The following is a 27,490-nucleotide window of genomic DNA, read 5'->3' as shown; positions in this document are numbered from 1 at the left end:
TGTAAACCCTAGAGCTGCAGCCTCCAAAAATTAAGTGATATGCATGATAAGCAAGCAAGAAAAACAATTAAAACATAAGCTCTAAGAGGAAAAGTAAAGAAATTGAAACTATTTAGGGAAAGGTAAGACTAGTAAATTATTAGCTTCATTCTCTTCTTTTGAAAATCATTTTCTCTCCATTGCTGGAGGCTTAAGTTTTCAAAATTGCATGAAACTTGTCTTGAACATGAACATAAACAACATGAACACAGGTGTCACAGAAAGTAGAATTTCCTGACTTAAAATATGTATTTTTACAAGAATATTAAAAATTGAAGAATAAAATTTCAGAATGACATGCAAAGCAGCTTGAACAAATTAATAATCTAACAAATTATAGGAAAGTCATATTCCATTAACAATTTATATATAAATTTGTTTATTTTAAACATAGTATTATGTACTACAATTTTATTGTTTCTAATGATTCTGAGTATAAACTTTCAATCACTTGTGACAGTTAAGAATATGAAATATGTTACCTTCCTCTCAAAAACACTTCATATAGGACAATATTAAAGACTTTTCTTAAATATTTTGATTAGTAACTGCCTCAGAATCAGCATGTTAAACATAATGAAAAAAGCAAAGTTGATTTTCTTTTCATCTAGGGAGGATATCTAAAAAATCCCCAACATAACCTATTTTAAGGAGCTACACAGAAACATCCTTCTTTAGTAACTAATTCTAGTATTTTCATGATAATCTGTTACTTTGAGTAACAATTCTGCTTAATAAGACTTTTTTCAGGCAGCTTGTTACCTTAGGATTGGCTCTAGGTCAGGGTGTCGCCGTTCTTCTCTTTTTTGAGACCCTTGATTTAGTGCTCGCAAAATTGTTTTGTCAAAAGTTTCTGAAGACAGTTCCTTTGGAAGCTAGATGAATAAATAATAAAAATTCTCACATGTAAAAAAGACATATAAAAAGGAAGGTTTTTTGTGTAATACTAAATATCAAGAAACTCCCTCTCCTGGCCCACCCATTGAGAAGGTAAGCAATGAGAGATCAAGAACACATCTATCATGCAAAATACACTTCCAGGTTAGCCATGTTGCCAAAAAAGGAGAGCAGGGGACAAGAAACAAAGAAAATGAAAAAGCCATGCTTCAGGCTATAGCGCTGGAACAACATCAGTTCTTTCTGGAGGCTAGAGAGCATTTTTTATTCTAAATCCTTCAGAATTGTCTTAGATCATTATACTGATCAGAATAGCAAAGTCTTTCACAGTTGTTCATCATTACGGTGTACCATCTATGATTTTCAACTATTTACATTCCCACAAATTTTTGAAGCATCATAAAATATGCTTAAAATAGCCAAATTATAACTTTAAATATTTACTGCTCAGAGTTTATTCTGGACAATGAAGTTTTAATAGTGCCTTTATAGTATGGCCATTTCTTGATTTCTACTTTCCCTGTTCATTCCTTTATGTTTTTTTCAATTTTCATTTTTTTGAGAATGAGATCATACATCCATATCCATGGTTAGTTAATGTGGGTATATTCCATATTATTGCAAGTAATCCTAAAATTCCCAGTGTGGCTGGCATATAGTTAGTTTTGAGAATTCTTTCTATTGGAGGTAGTTACTCCAATAGATGGTAAAGTGGATAAAATGCTGGTCCTGGAAATCAGGAAAATCTGAGTTTAAACTAAGCTTCAGATACTGAGTGAATGAGTGTTAATAAACAAGTCCCCTCACCACCTCAGTTTCCTCATCTGTATAATGGAGATAATAATAGAGTCTACCTCCCAAAGTTGTTGTGAAGATTAAATAAAATAATAACTGTTAAAGTCTTTGGCACATAAGTAAGCACTGTATAGATGTTAGCTATTATTATTATTTTATCAAGTTTGACTTTTTTTGCGTTTTGATTTTCCTTCCTCTTCTGCATGTAGATAAAGGTTTATCAATTTTATTACTCTTTTTAGAGACCCAGGTTTTTGTTTCAATTAGTTGTTTCTACAGAAATTGTTTACCTTTTTTCTTATATTTCTAGGATATTTTCTTTTTTTGTTTATTATTTTATTTATTGATCCATCTGATTTTTCAAATTGCATATTCAATTCTTTAATCCTCTCTATTATAAAATTTCAAGATAAGTTTTTCTTGAGAACTGTTTTAAGTTGCATCCTAGAATTATTAAGTTTTTGTATTAGCATTCTTTTTCACAGGTATTGTTAAAAAAGAAGACTGGAATGGGGAGAGAGAACACACACATACTGACCTCTGTGTGAGTGCTACTAATAGGAGGGCTATGCCTCTCCCACCTGACAGACTCTGCTGGACTGAGCCGGCCAAACTGTCTCCTTTCAACACTTACTCAGGCAGGGAACCACTGAGAAGTTGTGTGTGTAGTCAGCTTCTCTAGTTCCTCAACCTGGGGTTGGTTTGAATGTTGATATGGGCTCTTAATGCACTGACTGGATAACACTATGAGTCTTACTGCATTACTATCTTCCCCTTCCTTATGGCTTTAGATATATTCACCACTCAGGAAAGGTACTTCAATCTTTGACTTGGTATCAAACAATTGTATTTAATTCTGGCTTAACAGGGTTAGGAACAAGAGAAAGGATAGAGGATCTGGGAATGCTATTGCTAATTGTCTAAGGAGATGATCAAACCTATAGAGCAGGGGTCGGCAACGTATGGTTCTTTCTGCAGGAGCCATAAAGTCCATTTTTTTTTTCAGGCACTGTTACAGGAGCACCCACTGTGAGCACTGTACGGCTCTCACGAAATTACATTTTAAAAAATGTGGCGTTTATGGCTCTCATGGCCAAAAAGGTTGCTGACCCCTGCTACAGAGGTTGCTGGATCAAGTAGAGGCTGGAGATTCTTCACCCTCTCACTAACTCTGGCTTGACTTGACCGGAGCCAAGCCAAAGAAAAAGGAAGGCTGTTGATGATCTTGAATGACAGTGGTACTGCTCTCTCTCAGCTCTATTGATGGTAGATATAATAGCTCTCTAGGTCTCTCAGGCCAAGGAAGATGAATTGCAGATATAGGGCCTACCCTCCCTCTCTCGAACTTCCCACCACCCAAGATTGCTCCAGAATAAGCTGTCTTATGCTGTGCATGATGGTGGTATTTATAGGGTTGGCTCCAACTGACTTTTGGCCCTGGCTCACGGTACCTGGGTACATTCTGAGGTCTCCAACTGACGATCTTGTCACTCAAAGTGGTATCTATCTTGTCCCAGAAATTCATTATAACAGTATTCATTATTTCTGTGCTGTTCTTTGACCTAATCACTATTTAGGATGCCATTACATTTCTATTTAGATCTAATTTCTTTGCTTTTGTCTTTATATTAATTCCCACTTGTTGAATTGTAGTTTATAAAGGAAATGTTTAGTGCTTCTACTTTTATACATTTATTTGTCCTTCCTTATCAATCACAGGCTACAACTGATCACTGGGAAGTGTTAAATTTTGTTGAACATTTCAGGTAACATAAAAAGGATGCTCACTACAATAACTTATCTTGTAGTTTAAAAAAATATTAAAAAACATTAAAAAAATATGAAACTTGTTGTAAAGCTCTAATATTAAACAAAAAGGTCTTTTACCAGGTAACCTTCAGAAGAGATTTGAGTTTTGTGAATCATTTAGTACATTATATAAATACTGTGGAAATATGTAGTATTAAAAAAAATTTTTTTTTTAAATTTAAATCCTTACCTTTCGTCTTAAGAGTCACTGTGTATTGGTTCCAAGGCAGAAGAGCAGAAAGGGCTATTCAATAGAGATTAAGTGACTTGCCCAGTGTCACACAGCTAGAAGTGTCTGAGGCCAAATTTTAACCTAGCGTTGTGACTCCGGGCAAATCACAACCTGTTTGCATCAGTTTTCTCATTTGTGAAATGAGAATAATAATAGCATTCACCTCACACGATTATTCATGATAAAATAAGATATTTTAAAAGCACTTTGTACTTTAATCTTAAAACACTATATATAGCTAGTTATGATTATTGTATTTTTATAATTAGTGCTGTTGGGGATATAGGAAAACAGGCAAAAAAAAAAATCCACTGCTGGCCAAGCTGTGAACTGGTCTAATCCCTTAAAACATCTGGAATCTTTGAAGAAAAGTTATTGAGTTATATAAACCCAATATTAGCAAAAGGCCTTCTGCATTCCATCTTCCTTGCACCCCACTGCTAGTATTTCTCATCTGAGATTATCTTACATTTATATAGGACATATTTTATATGTATATAGTTTTTTAGATTTTATTTTCTCCATTAGGATAGAAAATCTGAAGCAACTACCATGGTTTTTGCCTATGTATCTCCACTCTTTAAACCAGTGCCTGGAACCTAACTTACTAAATAAATGCTCGATAACTCATTTGGATTGAGTAATTGGACTGTTGGTATTATATTCCAAGAAAAATTACTATAAGAAATGACCTTCTGTATTATTTGTAATAGCAAAAACATGAAACCAAACTTTCACAATGTTTAGGAGAATGCTTTTTGAAAAGGCAATATATAACATAAAGAACTATTATTAGGTTAGGAATACCAAAAATAAAGAAATGTAGGAAGATAATGTATAACGTGATACAGAGTGAACTTAGCAGAACCAACATATTAAACAAATAACTAGCTATAAATGAAGAAAACATTAAAAAATAACAGAGAAAACACTCAACGAAGTTAGTACTATATTACAGTGCATTCATTCTTTTTTAAACAAACAGTGTAAGGTTATATATGCTATCAGTCAATCATTAAAGTTATTTTATTTTTCAGGGATTCTACATTATGGGGAATCCAATTAGGAGTACCAAGAAGGAGGTTGTATGACATAACAAAACTATATATTTTTTTTTTAAATTAGGAAGGTAAAGTGGCAAGTATGGTAGGACCTAGAGGAGCCCAGATTCCCCACAAACACCTCAGTAAAACTCTAAAAAAAGCACCAGATTAAAAAACACAGAATAGGGGTGTTCATGAAGTGAAGAAAATACAATTACAAAAGTGGTGAGGGAACAAGCATCCCATAGACTTCATTTTCACCTAAACTGGACATAAGAAAGGTGAATAATATCTCTTTCTTTCTCTGTTGAAGAAATGCAAGGAAATAGGAACAGACAGAAAATAAACTCCAATGTTGAAAAGGGAGTTTGAACAAGGTAGTGAAAGAAAAAAATGAATAAAAAGAGTGATCAAGGTGGGAAAAAGGAATAGAAGAGGAGCAAATGAGAGGAATACCACCCATTTATAAATCACAACTGTTAAGCAAACTTCCTCTTTTGTCACCTTATTTGTAAATGGGGTGGAGGGAAGGAGAAAAAGCAAAAGTAGGGCAAAAGAGGAAAAAATAAAAGAGGACAAAATGGATTAATACAAAATTAAAAATCAGGATCAGGGAAGAACACATTCATAAATGAGAAGAAAGCAGCAGAATAGATCATAAAGCAATTTTTTTTCTTTTTCTTTTCTTTCTTTTTTAAACCCTTACCTTCCATCTTGGAGTCAATACTGTGTATTGGCTCCAGGGCAGAAGAGTGGTAAGGGTAGGCAATGGGGGTCAAGTGATTTGCCCAGGGTCACACAGCTGGGACGTGCCTGAGCATAAAGCAATTTCAATGTTATTTAAAAGAAATGTATGATACAAGACACAATTAAAATGGGCACTGGAACAGAATCCATTATGTATCAGGCAAACACAAAAAAGAAAGGGTAGCAATCATAATTCAGATATAGGTTCAGTAAATAAAGATATATCTATATCATTATAATAAATCTACATAAATCCAGATATATATAAATATAAAAATAAAGAAGGGAAATCACATTCTATTTAAAGGCACCATACCTGACAAATACTATGCTTAACATGTATGCATATTGCAGTGAGAAATGGTAACATTATAATATGGTACAAGGTTTCAAAGTACCCCTTTCTGACCTAGATATCTTCACTAAAAATGTTAATTTATGACTCAAAATGCAGATATACATGTTTTTGGAAATGGCCAACAAGGAGGATCTACTTCCCTTGACTATATATGTTTGGCATGAAAATTTGTTGTTGCTGTTGTACAACTTGGTAGAGGTAAGGGTGAGGGAGTGGAAGATAAAGAAGTGATTAAAAACATTTTTTAAAAAAATCCTTACATTGTGTCTTAGAATCGATACTGTGTATTGGTTCCAAGGCAGAAGAGTAGTAAGGGCTAAGCAATGGGGGTTAAGTGACTTGCCCAGGGTCACATAGCTAGGAAGTGAATATTTTACATATAAAAGCTTTTAGACAAATGAGATGGTGAAAAATTTATTTTGTTTTCTCAATTAATCCTCCTAAACTATTTAGCTTATATTTTTAACTCTTTACTTATTCAAAAGGATTAATTTTACTCATATAAATTTGACAACTTGTTAATTAATTCATAAGGAAGTGACATGAAGCACAGCTGTAACAGGCAAAAATTATTAGCAATACTTTGAATATTTATTGCCTCTTTCCCTTAATGCCCCAAATATGCTAGTGTTTATTGGTAATTAAACTTATATAAATTTAAAACTTTTTTCAGTTGTAAGGAGATAATTTAACTCCACTTAAAAGTCCCAATATGTTCAACTGGGATTGTTTTTAAATACTATTTAATTTACACATTCATTCATTAAATACCTACTATCTACAAAGGACTGTGTTAGGTGTTGAGTCAGGTGTGGAGAGAGAAGACAACATAGTCCATTGTCTGCATGAAGCTTACAATCAGGAGGGGCAAGGCAAGAAGACGGAGACATTCACATATACAGAATACTATACAATAATTGTAGTGTAAAACAGAATATAAGAGCATAAGAGATAAAGATGCCATTAAGGTAAAAGGGATAAAAAAAAATATATATATATATATGTATATATATACACATATGTAATAATAAAGACATTTAAAAAAACAACCCTTACCTTCCATCTTAGAATCAATACTGTGTATTGGTTCTCAGGCAGAAGAGTGGTAAGGGCTTGGCTATGGGGGTTAAGTGACTTGCCCAGGTCACACAGCTAGGAAGTGTCTGAGGCCACATAATAAAGACATTTTTACTCAACTCCTCTATTCACTTTTTATTTGTTCTCCCAATTTATCCAACATTTAAAAAGTAATCATTAAAACAAATACCAGGTCATAAGCTTTTTGAGGATGGAGGGTCTCATTTTATCTTTGTATCTCCTATTTGTGTGTCTTACACATCAAAGGTTTCATTGAAAATGAAAAGGTAGCAGAAACATCAGAAACCATTTTCGTGTGCAGACTTGAATATAGGCACAATGTGTCTAATGTGCATATCAGGACTATACTTGGTTACCATCTATTTCTCAGTATGGTTCAACCTATGCTTTTGTTCACCCCACCACTAACAAGCTTCAACTTCAGAAAGACAAACTATTAACAGTCAAGAACTTGATCAACTTTGCTTTGTAAACCCTGAAACTTTAAAAAGAAAAGAATCTGATTAACTCTGAGTATCTTAAAAAAATAAATTATATTTTATCTCTATCTCCTTCTTAATAGCTTAGAAATCCTATCAAAATTTTTAGTTTTTTGGGGGGAAGATGGAAGTAAAAGGTACACATAAAGTCTTCTCAATGACTTTTTTTTTAAATTTTAAAAAGTTTGTGGAAAATTTTGTAGAAATGAAGTTGACAATTTCCTGGAAATAATTCTTTTCACAAGTACCCCAAGTTAATAGTACAAACTTTCAGTAAGAGACATAGAATTGGATTTGGCTTGTCTTCAGAATAAAAATTTCACTATTTCCATTATTGAGAGAAAGTTCAACAATATAACAAACAAATTTAAAGTAAAAAATCTCTTAATTAACACTGTAGACAATGCTCTAATCAATATCAACAAATGAAAGAATGTGCCTCTTTAATATCATTGTATTAAAATTAAAATTTTATTTTTTTAATAAAGTAGTAGTCACTAAGTTTAAGGCTTTTATTGAAATTGAGCAGGCCATTACCTATGTTTATTCAAAACTCATACCTTTAAAAGGAATTCCTGTAGTTCTTGGTGTGTTTTTGTTACAGTTGTTACAGAAAGATCAGACCAGTTTACCTGATGAAGAAAAAACATATTTCATGTTTACTCCTTCCAACAGAATTTTTTTGAAGGTTGTGGGTAAACAGAAGCTATACAAAAAGTAGGCATATAAAAATATTATTAAGTCCATCAATGAAACAAATCTTTAAAGAACCAACTTTGCATGGATATCTTCTCAAAATATCTCAATAGAAAAAGATCTCAAGTTTGTTATATATATTGTTTCACAAAAGAAAATGACTTGTGAAAAAATACCACTTTATATTTTATTGGAATTTTATAAACTTCTCAGTCAAATCATACAACTACTAAGCAATGATGTTTTTTGAGGCAACAGGGTGAAGGTGACTATTTGCCAAAGGAAAGGTACAAAGCACAATGTGCTCTTTATTATGTGAAACCATAAAAGTATTGAGATATTTTAGCTTGTTTTGATGAGAATCTACAAAATTTTAACAATGAGAAACCAAAAGTTGAATTCATTTAGTATCTTATTTTCATTTTAAAAAAAGAAAAAAATTCAATAAAGGACAGAGAAAATCACTAAAAATAAAATGAGAGAATTTTGAAACCATAAAACTAAAAGTATTTTGTATGAAAAAATAAACCAATAATAATACTTAGGAGAAAAATGGTTGAGTAGGAAAAAAAAAGCTTTGCATGAGATGATAAAAGAATGACATCTTACATACACAAATATGGAACAAGAGTCATTTCCCAATACATAAGTGGATATGATATGAACTTTTCAAAAGGAGAATTACAAACAATGACCACATGAAAATATACTCCAACTCACTAATAGTAAGAGAAATACAAATTAGAAGAACTATGAGATTTCACCTCATACCATACAAACTGGCAAAGATGACAAAAGATGGGAATAGTTTATGTTAGAGGAGCTGTGAAGAAAAAGGCACACTACTGCATTTTTTATCCTTTAAAGAAAAGATTCTTATTATTTTCTTTGTTTCCTTGAGCCACCTTTTGTAATGGTCTACGAACCAGGTAGGCAAAACTAACCAATGTATGGAGAGTGTATGCAGTATTATATATCTATAGTCTAATAATAATAATAATAAATTTGCAATGAAGAGATATAACATTTTCTCAATTCTTTTTGACTAACCTTGGTAATTATAATAATGTAGTATTCAATTTGGGCATTTTTCCTTTTGTTTTAAATTGCTGTAGTCATGTATACATGGTTCTGCTTATTTTGCTCTGCATCAGTTCATGTAGGTCTTTCCAGCTCTTTCTGAAATCATCCTGTTCATCATTCCTTATAGTACAATAGTATTCCATCATTATCATATACCACAATTTGTTCAGTCATTCCCCAATTGAGGGGCAAACCTTTAGTTTTCAATTCTTTGTCACCAGAAAAAGGGTGCATATAAATATTTTTGTACAAACAAGTCCTTTCCCATTTTTTTATCTCTTTGGGATACAGACCCAGTGATGGAAATACTGGATCAAAAGGTATGCATTCTTTTATAGAGCATAATTCCAAATTGCTCTCCAGAATGGTTAGATCAATTCACAACTCCACCAGCAATGCATTAGTAGTGGACTTGAAAAAAAAACCAACAAAAACAGCAGGGTAACATTCCTTTACCTACAGGTACCACAATCTACCTCACTGTCTTCTACTTTGTCTCCAGTCCACTACCACAAAAAAAGCAAAGCTAAAGTGTGTATAGGACCTCTTTTTGTCTTTGTCACTGAGATATATAGGCCTAGCAGTGGGATGTCTGAATCAAAGGATTTTTGGTCATTTTCTAGGCATAATTCCAAATTGTTATTCATGATATATTCAAAAGTATTCAAGCTCTGTAACAGTTTTTAAGTAGTTCGATCATGCTTGGCATATCAAATTATAGTTAAGAAATAAGAGTGACTTTAACGTCCATATCTTTTGACTCAAAAGTCTCATAGCTAAGCATATAAACCAAGAAGGTAAAGGACAGAAACAAATAAAAAACATTTATCAACATATGTAAAGCAGCACTCTACAGAAGATCCAGTCAACTGCCTCTTTCCCTCAAGATTCCAAAACGGAACAGCTTTTGGAACTCAGCCAAAGCTAGAAAAAACTATATGACCTCAATTCTGTATACTACATAGCACACAACTGGAAACAAAAAACAGGTGGTAACGGTTGAAGGGATTAATGAAAAAACGAAGGCCTAAGAATATAATAAATTATTATTGTGCAGTTAAGGAATGACAAGTATGAATGGTTCAGACAAATATGGAAAGAATTATAGGGTTAGATGCACTGAAATAAGCAAAACCCAAAACATAAACACCAGATAAATGATATTACTAAAATGATAATAATTGCTAGCATTTACAAAGCACTTTATATATATATATATATATATATATCATTTAGTTCTCTCTGTACCTGCATTTTACAGATAAGGAAATTGAAACTGAAAAAAAAAAGTTAAACAAAGACGGTACCAGAATCACATAGCTAGTAACTGAGGCAGAATTTGAACTCCAGTTCTGACTCCAAAGTCTAGTATTCTATCCACTGTACCACTTAGCAGCCTCTAAGAGGAAGTTGAATTCTTAACTGAAATACCAGTGAATGTCTTAGAAAATAGATAATGAAATACATTTCCCATCTCATAGTATGGAACTGGAGAATTATTAGGACAGAATATTGCATATACTTACCAGGAGATCACTGTTACATATTTCTGCTAAACTCTTTTTGCCTTGTCATAAGGGATTTTCAGTTTAGGGGAAGGTTATATGTAAATACAAAAATGTTTTAAAAAAAACTTCACATGGCTTATAATTTAAAGGCTCAGGCTCAAAAGTTTATGTGCAACAATTTAAAATCAAACATTTCTAAGTCTACTATGTACCGTTCAGATACTAAGCACATAGTCCCTAACCTCAAAGAGCTTACAATTTACTACTAGGCAAGTACAGGAGATATGGTATGTCCACATACAAAATCAGGATCCTCACCTGTAAGATGAGGGTATCCGTGTTAGATGGCCTCTGAGGTCCCTTCCAACTCTAGATCTATGATAAATACAAGATTATCTAAGGAAAGAAGAAAACTCTAACTGGGCAGATCAGGAAAAACTCTGCATAAGATGGTGTTACCTGAATTAAGCCTCAAATGAAGCTAAAGATTGTTAAGGGGGAAGGGAAAACACTAACGGAATGAAAGATGGCTTACACAAAGGCAATAAGATAGAGAAGAATGCTCAATTCAAGAAATGGCTAACAGGCCAGTTTAGCTGTAACACAAAATATATTGAGAGGAACAACACAAAATGAGTCTGGAAAGTATAATACTGCATCTTTCCCTCCTGACCAACAAGAACTGTCTGTTACAATTAAGATGGCCAAGCAAATAATAACCCTACATCAGTAAAAATTCTATTAATGAGTAATTATATTAAGAAAGTGACTAAAACATCCATCTTCTTTGACAGAGAAATTCCACTGATAAGTATATGTGCTTAGGAGGCCTATGATAAAAAAAAAGCCCCATTTATCAAAGTATTTATAATATTTATTTCAGAGTAGCAAAGAACCTGAAATAAGACAAATGCTTTATTTCTCCTGCGATGCTAAAGAAATGACGAGCATGTTGTTGTTGTCAGAGAAACATGAGAAGATATGAGTTGATGGAAATGAAGCATAGACCAAGAAAGTATATATAATGACAACAACAATTTAAATGGAAACAGCAATAACAATGGAAATTAAATGTTGTAAAATTATAATGACCAAGGTTGGTTCTAAAGAAGTTATAAGAAGGCACTTATTTTCAGAAGTGAAACCCTGCATATCTTGTCATGCTTGTTCAACAAAAGGAGTGGTTTTGCTCATTTGCTTTGCCTTTTAAAATTCTGTTATGAGTATATTCTCTGGGAGGCGTAGAGAAAAGGGTATGCTGTATTTGGAAATGTTAGCAAAATAAAAATAAAAGATGTCAATAAAAATTTAAATTTAAAATCTATCTGTATTATATTGTATGGCACATTATATTTGTTTATGCCTTCACTTCTATTATCTAACTTAGAAGAGCCGCAGATATGGTAGACATACCATATGCATCTAAACTGAAAACCTAAAGCATTTTCACATATATTCCCTTTCAAATCTTAAAAAAAAAAAATCACAGAATTTAAGAACTCTAAGCCAACTCCTTTTTACAGATGAGGAATCAGACAACAATCCTCAGAGATCCTAATGAAGTCATTAAGATACATGTCAACAAATCAATAAGCATTTTTGAAGCACCTATTTACTGGGCACAATACTAATCACTAAGGATGCAAAGAAAGGCAAAATAAAAACAAAAGCCAATCCTGGGTGTTTCTATCAGCTCAGTTTACTGAGGAAACAAAATGCTAACAAAAACTATGTACCAATGAAGTAAACTAGAGATAATCTCAGATGGAAGGTACTATGGTTAAGGACTGGGAACAGCTTCTTGCAGAAAGGTGAGCCATTAGCTGATACTTGAAGGAAGCTGGAGAAGCTACATCTGCTACCTTATTCATATAACAAATGATCCAAGGACTTCTTTTTTGTTTTCAATTTTGTAAACTTTTTTCCTTAGTATTCTACCAAATATCATTGAAAACTTCATTTTTACCAAAAAGTTCATCACCAAATGTTCTCAAGACACAACGTGGCAAAAGTGTTGATTATAGGCAATCCCTTTAAAGTTTAAAGAAAAAAATAGCACTTTTTTCATTTGTTTTTTCAAAAACTAATTTCCAGGCATCAAAATGTGACATGGGTGCCTCAAGTTGAAAATTAACCAAGTATACCATTTTCTTTATGTGACAAATTCTGGCAATATTGTTTCATTTAACTTTACTGAGTCTCATTTTCCTCTTCTATAAAAAGTTTTAATGTGATTACCCACCTGATCCCGTCTGTCTACAATATTATGAATGCAGCTCATTTAATCCAAGGTTAAAAAAATGTTCATATCATTTTAATGTTATGCTTTATTTTACAATTTTTGAAAATAGATTTTTCATTATATTCCATGAATGGGAATATCTGATCACACACACCCACAACTACAATTACTCAAAGGTTTCCAAATGTCGATTTCTATATTTTAAAGAAAATCTGACATAAGAAATGCTCTAAATATTTCAAATATGTTAACTTACTTTGAAGGTGTATTCCCAATGCTTGTCAGCCCTTTTTCTTTGCACTCCTTTCAGTATTATTTTCTCAATGTGTACAGCTGAAAAGAAAGGGAATGATGTTGTTTTATTTCAATAACATACACAAGACCATGGCTAAAAGTCTCATTTTGAAGTTGAGACATGGGGAAAGTATTAATTTGTTAGCCATCAATTAAAAGATGAAATCCCTTCTCCAAACTCATATGAAAAAACTTTCTCAAATATTAAGACTCAAGAGTATTAGTAGGAGAAAATTCTTCAAAGAAGCAATTATTTGTCTACTGTAAGACAGATGAGTAAATGAAATCTAACAATGATATACTAAAAAGCAGTAGAGCTACATAATAAAAATAAAACCTTGTAAATGTATAGTAATTGCATACTTGAGTAAATTTTTACTATTATCTTATGTGCTTTCACAAATATTCTTAATGTGAAAAAAGTCCAAAAAAGTCCAAAATCTTAATATGTCCTCATTTTACAGATGAAGAAAATAGGTTTGGAGGCATTCAGTGACCTGGTTCAAGGTCACACCAAACTAAGTAAGAGAACTTTCTTGATTGTTAAGTCTCACCATTGACTCATACTGGGCCTACGGTCCACTAAAAACCCTAGAGACAATACTCATAGGAACTGTGAAGGCACAACATTCCCACACCCCCTGCTTTTTACTCTTGAAATAGATTTTTTTTTAAATTCAAATTCACATGTGTCTATTAAATTGCATTATTTTGCTTCACTACATCTTTCAAAATCTAGTGGGCTCTATTTAAATCTTGGTATTCAACATGCTAGCTTCGTATCATAACCAAGTTTGACAAGCATATTAAACTTCTATCCAAGTCACCACTAAAAATATCAGACAGCATGTGACCAAAGACAAATTCCTCAGGGTTCTCCACTAAAAATGCCTGACATTAAATAGACACTAATTCTCATTCTTTAGGTCTAGGTATCAAACCAGTTTCAAATGTACCTGACTATACTATCATTTATGCTACTTATATACTATCATACATCTCTTTTATCTTGCTCACAACAATAGCATAAAACCCTTTAGCAAGTGCTGGAAGAAATTGAAGTATACTCTGTTTACAGGATCTTCCAAATCCAACTTTCAGTTTTCCTAACATAGAAAGGAAGTAAGATTCTGAAATTAGGTATTCTTAATAAAGTCATGATGACTTTTAATAGTCAGAGCTTTTTATTTTAGAATTTTGCCAGGAAGAAAAGTTGAATGAACTGATTTAAGGTTTCCAGACCATAGGCACTTCAGCAACTTGAAAATTTGGACACTGGTTCATCTCCAATTCTGCAATAGTCCTCTCATTTCCCACAATATTTTATAGATGATGATTAAAAAAATTAAAATAAAAAGCTTACCAACTACACCCCTACCAGTTCTTTCAATATTCTGGGTTGCAATTTATCCAAGCCTGGTGATATGAACTTGTTAAGGGCAGCTAATGTCTGTCTTTTAAAATTTATCTTTGATTTCCTTTTTCTATTTTCTTTTATTCTTGCTTAATTCAAAGTTCAATTCCCTTAGCAGAGAAATAAATAAATAAATGTTGAATAGTTCTGCCTTCTATCATTTACTAACAGATTCACTTCAAAAAATTGTACTGTTCCCAACAGAATTTAAGATGTACCACCTTATTTATAATCATCTATCCATCCTGAATTAAGTTCATAGTGGTGTTAGACAATTCTTACATAATCAAGATATACTTTTATATTCATTCTTGATCCTTACTTCTATCTTCCACACAAGTTTTAAAAATAAGTTGACCAATGAGTTTGCTACACATTCATCTCTTTTAGTAGTCCTCTTTTCCCTTCTCACCAAAATAAATTCTGCTTGTATCCAAAAAATTTCATTTTTGAGGATTTCTCATTTCTCTTGGATTGTTGATGTTCCTTTCAAAAATAGTGGGCCACTGAATCTTATCTAACCCTTTCTCTAAACTTTAAAACCTACTTCTTTCCAATGTACCTCGCTGCCTCTCAACTTCTCTGCTCTTAAAAAACTAGGATGTAATGGTCATTTGTTCCATAGGTTTCTATGCAAACCAGTTCCTCCTGGTTGGTCAGAATTAAGTCAAGTATAGTAGTAGCTCTTGTTACTTCCTCTATCTTTTGGAAGTTGAAATCCTTAAGTCAAATGCCTGGTCAGCTTTTGGAGGAAAGGGGAAGGAGATATATGTCAGAGAAAGATGTAGTAAATTTTCATTTGAAGTTCCTCATCACCATAGGATCAGGATTCCATGACAAACTTGCAACCAATTTCCCCAAACAGATCTAATTTCTTCCTCCTAGTCAGATGGTCTGTAGTATATGTCACAATACAATCCTGTCTTTCTCCACTTTTTTACTCAAATACTCTCAAATGTTTTTCTTCTTAGATATCTGGATTTTTATACATAATTCTTCATATAAAATTTTCCTCCAAACCACCTGATATCTATTCTGTTCTTTCTGAATAAAGCATCCTCTTGAGGGCAGCTGGGTGGCTCAGTGGATAGAGAGCCAGGCCAAGAGACAGTCCTGGGTTCAAATCAGAAATAATCATGAATAATGATGAAGAAATACTAACTGTACTCCTACATTTTTCACAATATTTTTTGGTCATGTACTTCCTAAACCTTATCATAGCTCTTTAGATTCTCTGAATGCATTGTCTGTTCTGACATTAAACTAATCACTATAGTTGGGAACTAATATACAGGCATCAAGATTTTTAGGAGACTAATACATCCTGAATACAATATGTATTATAAAAAGCAAAATAAAAAATTTTAAAAATAGAAAACTAGGGGCAGCTGGGTAGCTCAATGGATTGAGAGCCAGGCCTAGAGATGAGAGATCGAAGTTCAAATCTGGCCTTAGACACTTCCTAGCTGTGTGATCCTGGGCAAGTCACTTAATCTTCATTGCCAAGCCCTTACCACTCTTCTACCTTAGAACCAATATACAGTACTGATTCTAAAATGGAAGGCAAGGGTTTAAAAAAAAGAAGAAGAAAACTCCAACAAATCTCAAAGGGGATTATATAATCAACATTCCTGATGATTATGTTCACAATTGAGAATTTAAAAATTACATTTCACATAAATTTGACATTTTGAATTTCTATGCATCAATGAAAAAACCTTTCTTGCCACATAAAATAAATTTGGGACAGAATGAAACATTCAAACTTTAATAAATTGAAATTCAATGTGACTTTAAAAAATGAAGCTGTGAAAAGTAGTTATTAGTGACTTGAAAATGATCATTTTCATTTGAAATAGTTAAAATGACCAATTGTAAAAAGTTCTAGACAAAAAAATGGATAAATTCCAAAACTATTTATTCTAAACATTTATATTACAAATATTGATTAAATCTTGAAACCAACAGAAAAAGATCTGCTAAGAGAAGCATCAAAAAAGAAAATGGTTGAGAATTAAAAATATAAAAAAAAAACTAGGAAATAATGATTTGGCAAATAAGGATGGTTAAATAAAGGGTAAAATATAATGGCATAATCTATTTCTGTAGTTTGAATAATTATTAAGTTATACTACAATTTGTAAAGCATACTTTAGGGGCAGATGGGTAGCAGTGGAATAGATTGCCAGGCCTGGAGTTGGAAGGTTCTGAGTTTAAATCTGGCCTCAGGTACTTCTTAGCTATATGACTGGTCAAGTCACTTAACTACCCCTTTTGCCTAGCCCTTGATGCTCTTCTTCCATAGAGTTGTTACTAAGAGAGAAGGTTAGGTTTTTTTTTTAAAAGCATACTTTAGTAATAATAATTGCTAACATTTATATAGTACTTACTATATGTCAGGCATTATGTTAAGTACTTTACAATTTTTATCTCATTTTATTCTCACTAGAACCCTGGAAAGTACTATTCCTATTTCCCAGATGAGGAAACTGAGGCAAATAGACATTAACTTGTTTATGGATAGTAGTTAGTATCTAAGGTTGAATTTTAACTCAGGTCTTTCTGAATCCAGGCCTAGTGCTTTATTCTCTTCACCAACTAGCTGCCCTTGAGAGTTTAAAAAAAAATTAATTGAAAAGCAAGGTACAACTCTTCTGAGTATATATATTATGTTTAAAATGAAAATAATTTATGGTGCATCAGAAATCCAGGTAAAGGCACCACACTTGTGAATACCTTTCCCCACCCCTACCCGCATTGATTCTCCTTCTTAGTACATGGGAAGGGATTCCTAAATGCAAAAGAAAAAAATTTCTTGTCTTTCTTCAATAGTGTCAACTTGACCATTTCTTTGCATTAAATTAGAATTTTTTTCATTCCCTCTCCCTATTACTCTATCTGAAAAGAAGGTACATGAAATACTTTAATACCTTGGAGTGAATTTCCATAATTAATAAGTAAACTTGTTTCCCCCAACACATTAAGAGAAATACTTAAGCCAACAGTAAGCTTTTCAAAACTACCTTCATACCTTCTCGCTGAGATCTATGAGAGGCCATTGTAAGTCCATCATGAAGTATAGGGGATTGTTCCATCAAACTGGTTTCATTATTTCGGATATAATCACCATGGGAAGTATCATTCTAGATGAAAAATAGCATCATATTAATTAACATTATACAGCCTTTTAAATAAGGATAATGAATTTCTCTGTAACAGAACATTTCAAAGTTTAATACTTCTGTCAATATTTGTAATGAATTTACCAGCAACTTTAAGGATAATTGAGATTGGCCAAAAGAAGGCATAAAGAATAAGAAAGTTAAAAAAAAATCAAACAACAACCTTCTTTTCAATTTACTATAAAATATTTCTCTTCTAGTCCTCTTGGGATTATAATACTTCTATCATAATTTAGTGAATCCTATGATCTAGAACACTTTTAACTTGTTATTGCACATACAACTCAACCTCTGGCTTGGTGTCTCTGCATTAGAAGTTCTTGATATCTAGAATGCATTCTCCTCTTCAGCTCTACCTCTTGGAATTCCTTATTATTTCCTTCAAATTATTCAGCTCAAATATCACCTTCTACATGAAATCTTTTCCTGACACTTCCCCTTTCAGCCACTAGTGGCTTCCCCTTCAAATATGTAATCATTATTTCCCCAACAAACTTTAAGTTCTTTGAGGTCTAGGACAGTTTTAATTTTGTCTTTGCATCTCCAACATCTAACACAGTAGCTGGTAGACTGTTTCATAAATGCTTATTGATTGATTGACTTCAATTTAATATTTTGGCATACTAAACAGAAAGCAATCTCTGGGGACAAAAAAGCCCAATCCCTTAGATCAGAGGTTCTTAAACTTTTGTTGCTGTTGTTGTTTTTGTTGTCATCATCAAGGACTCCCTTTGGCAGCTTGGTAAACTATGGGCCCCTTCACCACATAATGTTTTTAATTATAAAATGAAATATATTGGATTACAAAGGAAACAAATTTTATTGAAATAGTTATAAAATTTTTTTTAAGTTTATGGACCACAAGTTAAGAATTTGTTAAAAACAAGTTAAGAATCAAATTCCTAATTATACCAATTTATGTGTATTCCTTTGGAATTTTCTGCATTCTTCTTTATATAATCTGTTATCTTGCAAACTTAATATGGTTTTAATAAGATGTTATAGTGTAACCTGGGAACAGAGTATGGTGAAAAAGCAAAGGATTTAAGAGCTTAGAAGAAACCTTAACGGATCATCTAGTCCAGTGATTCCCAAAGTGGGCGCTACCACCCCCTGGTGGGTGCTGCAGCGATCCAGGGAGGTGGTGATGGCCACAGGTGCATTTATCTTTCCTATTAATTGCTATTAAAATTTTTTTAAAAATTCATTTCCAGGGGGCTAAGTAATATTTTTTCTGGAAAGGGGGCGATAGGCCAAAAAAGTTTGGGAACCACTGATCTAGTCCAACTCCTTCATTTTGTAGATGAAACTCTTTAGATACAAATAAAGTAGTATGACTTTCCTAAAGTCACATGAGTAGAAGTAACCTATCTAGGATTTGGTAGTAACTATTCTGCTTTATGAGAACCAGATATATATACAGAATTTCCCCTCTGGTAAAAGTAAATTCCTTAAGTGCTGGTTTTGCCTTTCTATGTCCAGGAGCACAATGCCTTAAATTGTATAAGCATCTAATAACTATTGAATTGGTAACTAAATTCAAATGTCCCAAACTTAGCGTCCCTTCCAGGGTTACTACCAAGTATTAAGCAGACTATGTGTGTACATTCTAAAATTGCATAAATTCATATTCCTCAACAAAAATGACAATTTAAGACATAAATGATTAAAATAAATGTCATTAAGAATTCATTCCAAGTTAAAACTGATTTAAGTTTTTCTGCATACTTTAATAAAACTACTTTAATAAAAGTTAAAAGAAGTTGTTCTCTCACTCTCTTTCAATCTCCCCACTAAGTAGGAGGCCCAGAGAATCAAAGCATTTGGACCAATTTTATTTGAGACTCAGGCTACACTTAAATTTCACTAAGAATTCACCCCAATTAATTTCTGTGATCCACATGAAGCTGTATTATCTAGTTTTTTTTAAATAAAAATTTTCACCTTTTGATTTAAAATTGTACATTTCCAGATGAATTATATAAGTTAATAGCAGTGGATACTTGTGAAAACTTTGTTAAATGATTATTATGATTGTTCTCCCTTGGATCTTGTTTCTTCCGAGAAAATCCAGTTATATAAAATTTATCCTACATAAATTATCTTAATTTTTTAAGTAGTAAGAGGTGCTAAATCTTGCTATAGTAGGGGGTGGGGTGGGGTGGGGGAGGGAATGAGATTTGAACTGAGAGGACCTGAGGTTCAATCTGATCTCTGCTATATAATCTATGTAGCCTTGGACAAGTCATTTTATCACTTAGTCTGAGTTTTCTAATCTGTAAAAGAAGAGAGTTACATTAGTTTCCTTTATGTTCTCTTTTCAACTTTAAAGTCATAATTTTATGAGATAAAACTTTATAACTTCTAGGTCAATTAGTACAATGACATGCCCTGCCTAATAAAATGTTGGATGAAACGCTACCCAAAAAATTAGGTCCATAGGAACAATGTTATAGAGGGTAAGTAAAAATGAAGAGGATATGCAATCCAAGGACCACACATTCATTTTACAAATATTACTAAAAAGGATAAGATTATCAAAATGCCATCTCATTAAAATCAAACAAGCCTTTATTAAGAATCTACTATGTCCTAGGCACCATACCAAGCACAGAAGATAAAAAGATATAAAAGGAAACATTCCTTATCTTCGAGGAGCCTACTTTTTATGGAGAAGATAATATGTACACTGAGAATATATACAAAATAAATTAAAGATAATTCTATTAAGGATGGGATTAGTAGTTAGGGATAGTAGTAGATAGGGAATGCTTCATGTAAAATGTGACCCTTCATGTGAGTTTTTAAAGAAAGCAAGGACTGTAAAAGGTGAGAATAAGGAAAAAGTCTTGGGCTACACTATGTGGAAAGTTAATATTAATTTGTTGTTCCTTTTTGGTCCCCCAAACAACCCTTCGATTTTTAAAGCAAAAAAAAAAAAAAAAAAAAAAAAAGATCTTAAGACTTAAGCCATAAACTGTCTTCTCTTCCCAGGCTGAGGTAGGGTAGAAAAAAGTTCTTTATTTTATCCACAAATAAGGATTCTCATAGGTAATGAATGACATGTATGGTTATTCCAGTTATTCCAGGTATCCAGAAGACCACTTCTCATCCTGATTGAGGTCTAAGTCCTCCAAACAGGGAGGCTTGGGAAGGATATCATGACAGAGGGGATAGGAAGTTGGTCCTTTCCCCTAGAACCAGGGACTCAGGAGGGTATGAGGTCTGGGCTCTGGGCTGGCAGCAGAGATGGTTGAAAAAGCTAGTCCTGTGCTTCTCTCTCTGGCCTACTTTTTGCTATTTAATACATAGTTATAAAATTAAGACAGTCTCCAGAGAATTTTAATTATAATAACTAATGGGGAGAGAGTGTTGATCTACCAAAGGAATGGTCAAGCAAGTATGAAAAACATGAGTTCAATGCCACAAAAACCCAGATAGGAGAGTTTCCAGGAAGAAAGAATGACTAACAACATTAAAAATTGTAGAGAAGTCAAAAAAGATAACTTGGGAAAAGGCTTTAGATCTAGCAATTAACGATTATTTGTACCTTTGGAGAACATCTTCTCTGCTAAGTAAAGTCAGAAGCCAGAATGCAAAGAGCTAAGAAATAAAGAGAAAAGGAAGGCAACAAGAGTAGACAGTAGTAGCTCAAACAGCTTCCACAGAATTGAGTATGAACTCAACTAAGCCAGGTTATTATCAGTTACAAAGAAAAGATTCACCAGCATTTGTATAGTTATTTTCAGCAAAGACAATGGTATCTCAATTTAGTACATGATACACCATGAAGTAAATATGGCACTCAAGAAAAGGAGGGCAGCTACATCCTACCAGAAACATTCAGGTGGAAATGTTTTGGAGATAATTCAAGATTCTGGCTTTCTGGCCTGACAAATTGGAAAAGGATTCCTGATGGAGGAAGGGCCTTTGGTCATTTTTGTCTTTGTGGTATATATATATTCATTTCTATTCCAAGGTGAAAGAAACTGAATATCTTTACAACTCTGTAAAGGTCTGAGATACTAGGAAGTTTGGGAGCAAAGTCTAGAGACTAGCTAACAGCCAATTATGAAGAGAAAAGAATTTGCTTTGCCCAGACCAGCTCTTGGCTGATGCAGACTCATCCACTCAGCCAGGACTCATTTGGACATGACCTCAGGGTGAATTCCATAGAAAATATGTTAAATTCGAGCCCTTTTTAGTGGGTCAGCATGGTAAAGGAGACATGTTGTTGCAAAGTAAAATATTTGGAGGCAAAATTTTTTTTAAGGTACCCAAAGACCGATTTCCAAGATCTCAGTAGAACCTCCACCCACAATAAAAGAGAAAATAGCCCACAGAATTAATAACAAAAGCAAACAAAAAACATGGCAATGAAAACATCTGACTATGAATATTTAAATCCCACCCTTTTTGTTTTTTTAAACCCTTACCTTCCATCTTAGAATCAATACTGTGTATTGGTTCTAAGGCAGAAGAGTGGTAAGGGTTAGGTAATGGGGGTTAAGTGACTTGCCCAGGGTCAAACAGCTGGGAAGTGTCTGAGGCCAGACTTGAACTTAGGGTCCTCCCATCTCCAGGCCTGACTCTCAATCCACTGAGTTACCCAGCTGCCCCCTAAATCCCACTTTCTCATATTTGTAAAATAATTTTTATTAGGATTTCCCTATAAACAGAGGCAGCTACACCCTACCAGAGGGTATTTATACACAGAGACAGCATGGCATGATAGACTAGAGCCAGTCACAGAATCTGGTTGATATTGGTTCAGGTCAATCTCTGGCATATACTAGTTATGTGCCAATTAAAAAAAATATTCCCAAATATTAAATGTCAGGTCAACAAACATTTATTAAGCTTTTAATTTGTGCTTAATAGATCAATATGTTCAGATGATCGAACCTTTGTTTCCTCAGTCATTTAATCTTTGACCAGCCACCTGAGAGAAGAGGTCTTGATGATGAAGTCATAAAGCAAATTACAGAATTAAGAAGAAAGGAAAGAAAGTAGTGGTACCTGTTACACATGATCTCAAGAAGCTTAGCCAATAAAGGAAGAGAAATACTGGATGACAGCAGAGGCAGATGAATGAAATAAAAGGATGACGGGGGACACAGACATGTTTGTAGACAGGTAAGAACTAGCCAGTAGATAAGGAGAGACTGAAGGTAAGTGAGAATAGGGCTGATAAAGGCAGAAATCTGCCAGAGAAGATAGGATCAAATCAGACACATACATATAGAGGGGTTTGCCTTGGCAAGAAGAATGAACTCTTCTTGTGAGATGTGTGAAGGATGCTATTATATATCTTTGCAGGAAGCAACTGAATGATGTGAGATGAGGAGTTGGAGGGAAGAAGAAGCAGCTCACAGAGAACGGCCCCAATTTTTAAAGTGAAACAGAAGGCAAGGTTTTCAACTGAGAGGGTGAGGAAGAGGGTAGACATGAGAGGTTTGAAGAGGTTTAAAAAGATTTGGGAAAAGTGCTGTGATGAGTGGAACTGTGAATAGATTAGGAAAGTGAAAAGACTGCCACAAGGAGGGTCCAGTTTAGATTAGGTAACAAATCTGTAGCGATTTTCTCCAGCTTCCTTGGGTAACACAAGCCTAGGAAGGCTAAGGTTTGGCAGGGAAAGAAGAGCAATAGGATAAGAAGGCCAGGAACAGTAAGAGTACAGCGTAGAGTTGAACTGGTTCACCAAAGGGTCACAGCAAAAGGAGAAGAGTGAGGAGGAAGAAGAGGGTTCTGAATAAAGTAACAGTAGAATAATAAGAGGTTATGATCAGATTATGGAATTTTAGAGTTTATGAATATATCAACCCAATGTTTTAAGATTAATTTGATAGTGGTATGCTGAGTATATTCAGGATACTAAGAACACAGAGACGAGAAAAGATCAATTCCCAGACTACTGAGGCAGCTAAGTGGCATATTGGATAGAATGCCAGATTATAGCCATTAAGACCCAAGTTCCAATCTTGCCTTAGTTCCTTATTAGCTGTGTGACCTTGGCAAAGTCACTTAGCTTCTCTCTGCCTCCATTTCCTTATTTTTAAAGGAACTGGACTCCCAGCTCTAAATCTATGACCCAGTGATCAATGGGGTAACATGGAACTTAATTGAAATGTTGACAATGGGAATAAAAAGGAATTGATATAAAAGATAGTACAAAGAAAGAATCCACAAGATTTGCTGCCTGGGTATAAGGAAGTCAGGGAGAAACAAAAATTTAGGAGTACAATAAGATTAGGTGATGAAGAATATATAATAAAACATTTTGTCAACAGTGTTGGGTTTTTCAACTTTCTAACTCTTTGCTGTGAAGTCAGTATGTTCATGAGTTTTTTTTCCCAGTGGATTTTCTGCTTGTCATTTCAAAATCGAGAAAATCTAAATATCCTACTGCAGATATTTTTACAAAAGATAAAAGTAGTTTAACAACTCGCATGAGCAGTAAGATGATAGCAATTATACTAACAGATTGCGGCAAGTGGGGTCATGAAATTTTATACTCTAAAAATTTTAAACTACTTTACCTCACATGTGGACAGAGTCCTAGTTAGCATTTCCTTACCATATAAGATGCAGTTAAAACAGATTAGCGCTATTCGAACATCATTTTAAGTAACAAAAGTTCAATTTTGATTTAATACTACATAATTTTCCAAATTTCCAAAATATTTCTTTCCTGGTTCTTTCAAGAGGAACTTAAATCTAAAGAATACTCTAGGTAAAAATAAAAAAATAAAAAAGGATGTGGCAGTTCTCCTTTCTTGTACTAATGGTAAAGATTTTTACTAAAATTAAAGACTATTTCATAGAATAGGCTTTTTTTTCAGACTTGAAAGAAATGTCTAAGTTAAGCATTCTATTTTTAATGCTTTTAAGCTTTAAGTTTTTCTTTTTTGGATAACTCCATTTATATCTATAATGAAATGCTATAAAGCTTAAACTAGAGAGACTAGAGGACCTTATTTCATCATGGGTTATTTAAAAGAAAAGAAATATCGAATAAATTTTACTTTCTGTACTGCTATAGACTGACCCTAGGACTTAACTAATATAAATCACCATCTAATAATGGTGAGATGTCCAGCTCTGCAAACAATAATCTGAGTAACAATGTCTAATACAAAGTGTCAGTTATGAGAAAGATAATGGGAGAAAGCAAGAGATTTAAGTATGTATTGCATACTTAAAAGTTCAGAAAACAAGATTTCTAGTCACTATTCCCTTTCACACTCACTTCCCTGAATGCCTCACCCGATATCTGGTTCAACTAAAATTTTGGAGATGGTATCAAACGTGTGACACATGCAGTTGTTACACCATACACCAACAACTGACTAGCTAGATAGTCTGACTCAACCAGTCCAGAGAATCAAAAGTTCAGTCCTAGACCAATCTGAATTTGTGTTCCTAATCTCACTTTTGATTTAATGTTGGTGGGTTGACCTTGAACAAGATCAGATCTTACCCCTCAACCTCCAATCTTCCTTCTTCCAACCACAAAAACCTTTAAGGGAGTAACTACAAAAAAACACTGAAAACAAAGAAAATGCCATTTCTGAAGGCCTGTTACTAACATTCTAAATTTAGGAGTTAACCTTTTTTTTTTTAATCACATGGACCCCATCTCAGAATAATGTTTGTTGCCTGTATTCATAACTGAAGGATATACTTCAAAGATTAGTGAAAAGGCTTAATTTTTTTCCCCATTCAAGTTCATGGACCCTCTAAAGTCTATCTGTAGATCCTTTGGGGACCCAGGGATGACAGGTTAAGAACCTGTTATCTAAATGGAAGTCACCAGCTGCACCCTTGAAACATTTGAGCAACTGGAAATCACCTTAGGACTAATTTATTCTATACTCTCTACATTATTGCTGTAAATCCTTCCACAAACTGTGGAATTCTTGTCATGGAAAACCATACCTAGACAGCAAATCCTCTTTTCTTGCCACTTTTTCTCTATGATATCTATGCAATTTAATTCACCCCTGCTCTATCTCCTATCCTTCTTTGTTCAAGATTCCCTTTATGCCTTTACTACTTTATTCCTCCATTTACTGCAGTCCCTGAAGTCTTGGTGCAGTTTCAACCTAAAATGCATTAAAACTTTTGGGATCTCCAGTAGTGGAAGAACAATTTAAGCTTTAATACCTTAAAACTACACTAAGACTTTTAGAACATCCTGCATTCCTTGTTTTACTTCCACACTAAATTCAACTTTCCCTTAAGAACATCAGATTGAAGGTCATTTTTTGGTCCCTTCTACTCTCAGACTCCATCTCCTTTTCGTTTTACAAAGCTAGGTGAAAAAGTCAACTTACTCCTACTATCAGTTGTTCTATAGTATCGCTTATAGGCTCTTACAATTTAGAACTATAAGAGACTTTTTAAAGCTCTAATCCTTCATTTTTATAAGTAAAAATATCTAGTGAGATTTAGACAGGTAACTTTTTCAATATAAAAAAAAAAGACTTCAAACCTGTTTCCATTCTAGACTTTTGCTTCGCTATTATCACTAACAATCTTTCAAGTTCTTTCAATTAGATTGCACCTCTCTATTCAGATCCTTGTCATTCATTTATCTACTCATCTCCAGGATACTATCTTATCCTCTTGAATGACTTTGGCACTTGGCTAACAGTTTTCTTTTCACTTCATCCCTTAATCATTGCCATTAAAATTGTTAACTTCTTGTTGATGAGCCTTCTATGTACCTTCATCTTCTCAAATGCTATAATTTCAACCTCCACTCTAGCTTCACCATCTGTTATCATGATGGCCATACCTCCAACCTCTGTATCACTAACTAGAAACTTCCATCCTTCCAAAATCTTGAACTCAGAAATTCTTTTCTTTGACTCTTCCTGTTCTGGCCTCAGTTTTTCCTCTTAACCTTGATTCTTCAGTCATCCATTGTAACAACATTCTCTTTCTACCTCCAGATCTCTCCATGGGCCTACTTTCTTGTTCTGCAATCACTACATCTCCCATTTTAAAAAATACTTTTAAGATTCATAAAGCAAAAGATTCACCCCATCCCCAACAACTCTAAACAAGTACCAGACTGGCTAGGATTTGGGGAAACCTGGAGCCCAGGGATGTACCTAGCCCATGTTCACAAGCTAATGCTAGAACCAAGACGAAAATCTAAAGCTCTTAACTCCAAATCCAGCACTTCTGCAATCATATGGCACAGTGGAAAGATCAATGGACCTAGTGTCAGGAGACATGAACTTGGTCCTTCCCCTTTACATTCATTAACTGTGTGACCAAAAGCAAGTCATTTATAACCTCTTAAATCTCATTTTCTTCAGCTGCGAAATGGAGAGTTCCATTACTTCAGAGAGCTATTGTGAGAAAAGCATTCTGTAAACTTTACAACACTGTATGCATATTTATTATTATAATCTCCACCAGTGACTGGTCTTCCTCTGCCCCTTCTCCCCAGACTGCTGTAGCTATGGGTAAAAGAATATCTCTCAGCCATAGTGATTGGCTTCCAATAAAAGCCTGTGGTGAAGGTGCAATCTGATTAAGATTGTAGATATAAATAGAGATG

At 33.7% G+C, this 27,490-nt stretch overlaps 1 protein-coding gene across 1 annotated transcript in view; it reads right to left on the bottom strand.

Annotated features, from left to right (window-relative positions):
• The window catches only part of ZCCHC2 (zinc finger CCHC-type containing 2), a 93,034-nt gene that overhangs the window by 42,162 nt on the left and 23,382 nt on the right, over nt 1–27,490 (bottom strand). Inside the window, exons 3-6 of the mRNA XM_044682262.1 lie at nt 17,766–17,877; nt 13,283–13,359; nt 8,058–8,129; nt 802–914 (exon numbers count right to left, since the gene is read on the bottom strand). Coding sequence (XP_044538197.1) covers nt 802–914; nt 8,058–8,129; nt 13,283–13,359; nt 17,766–17,877 — 374 coding nt within the window. The remainder of the gene's footprint in view (nt 1–801; nt 915–8,057; nt 8,130–13,282; nt 13,360–17,765; nt 17,878–27,490) is intronic.

This window comes from Gracilinanus agilis, chromosome 1, assembly GCF_016433145.1.
Source record: "Gracilinanus agilis isolate LMUSP501 chromosome 1, AgileGrace, whole genome shotgun sequence".
NCBI classification, from domain to species: domain Eukaryota; kingdom Metazoa; phylum Chordata; class Mammalia; order Didelphimorphia; family Didelphidae; genus Gracilinanus; species Gracilinanus agilis.
The sequence above is the reverse complement of the archived record's forward strand: the minus strand, read 5'-3'. Positions and strand labels throughout refer to the sequence as shown.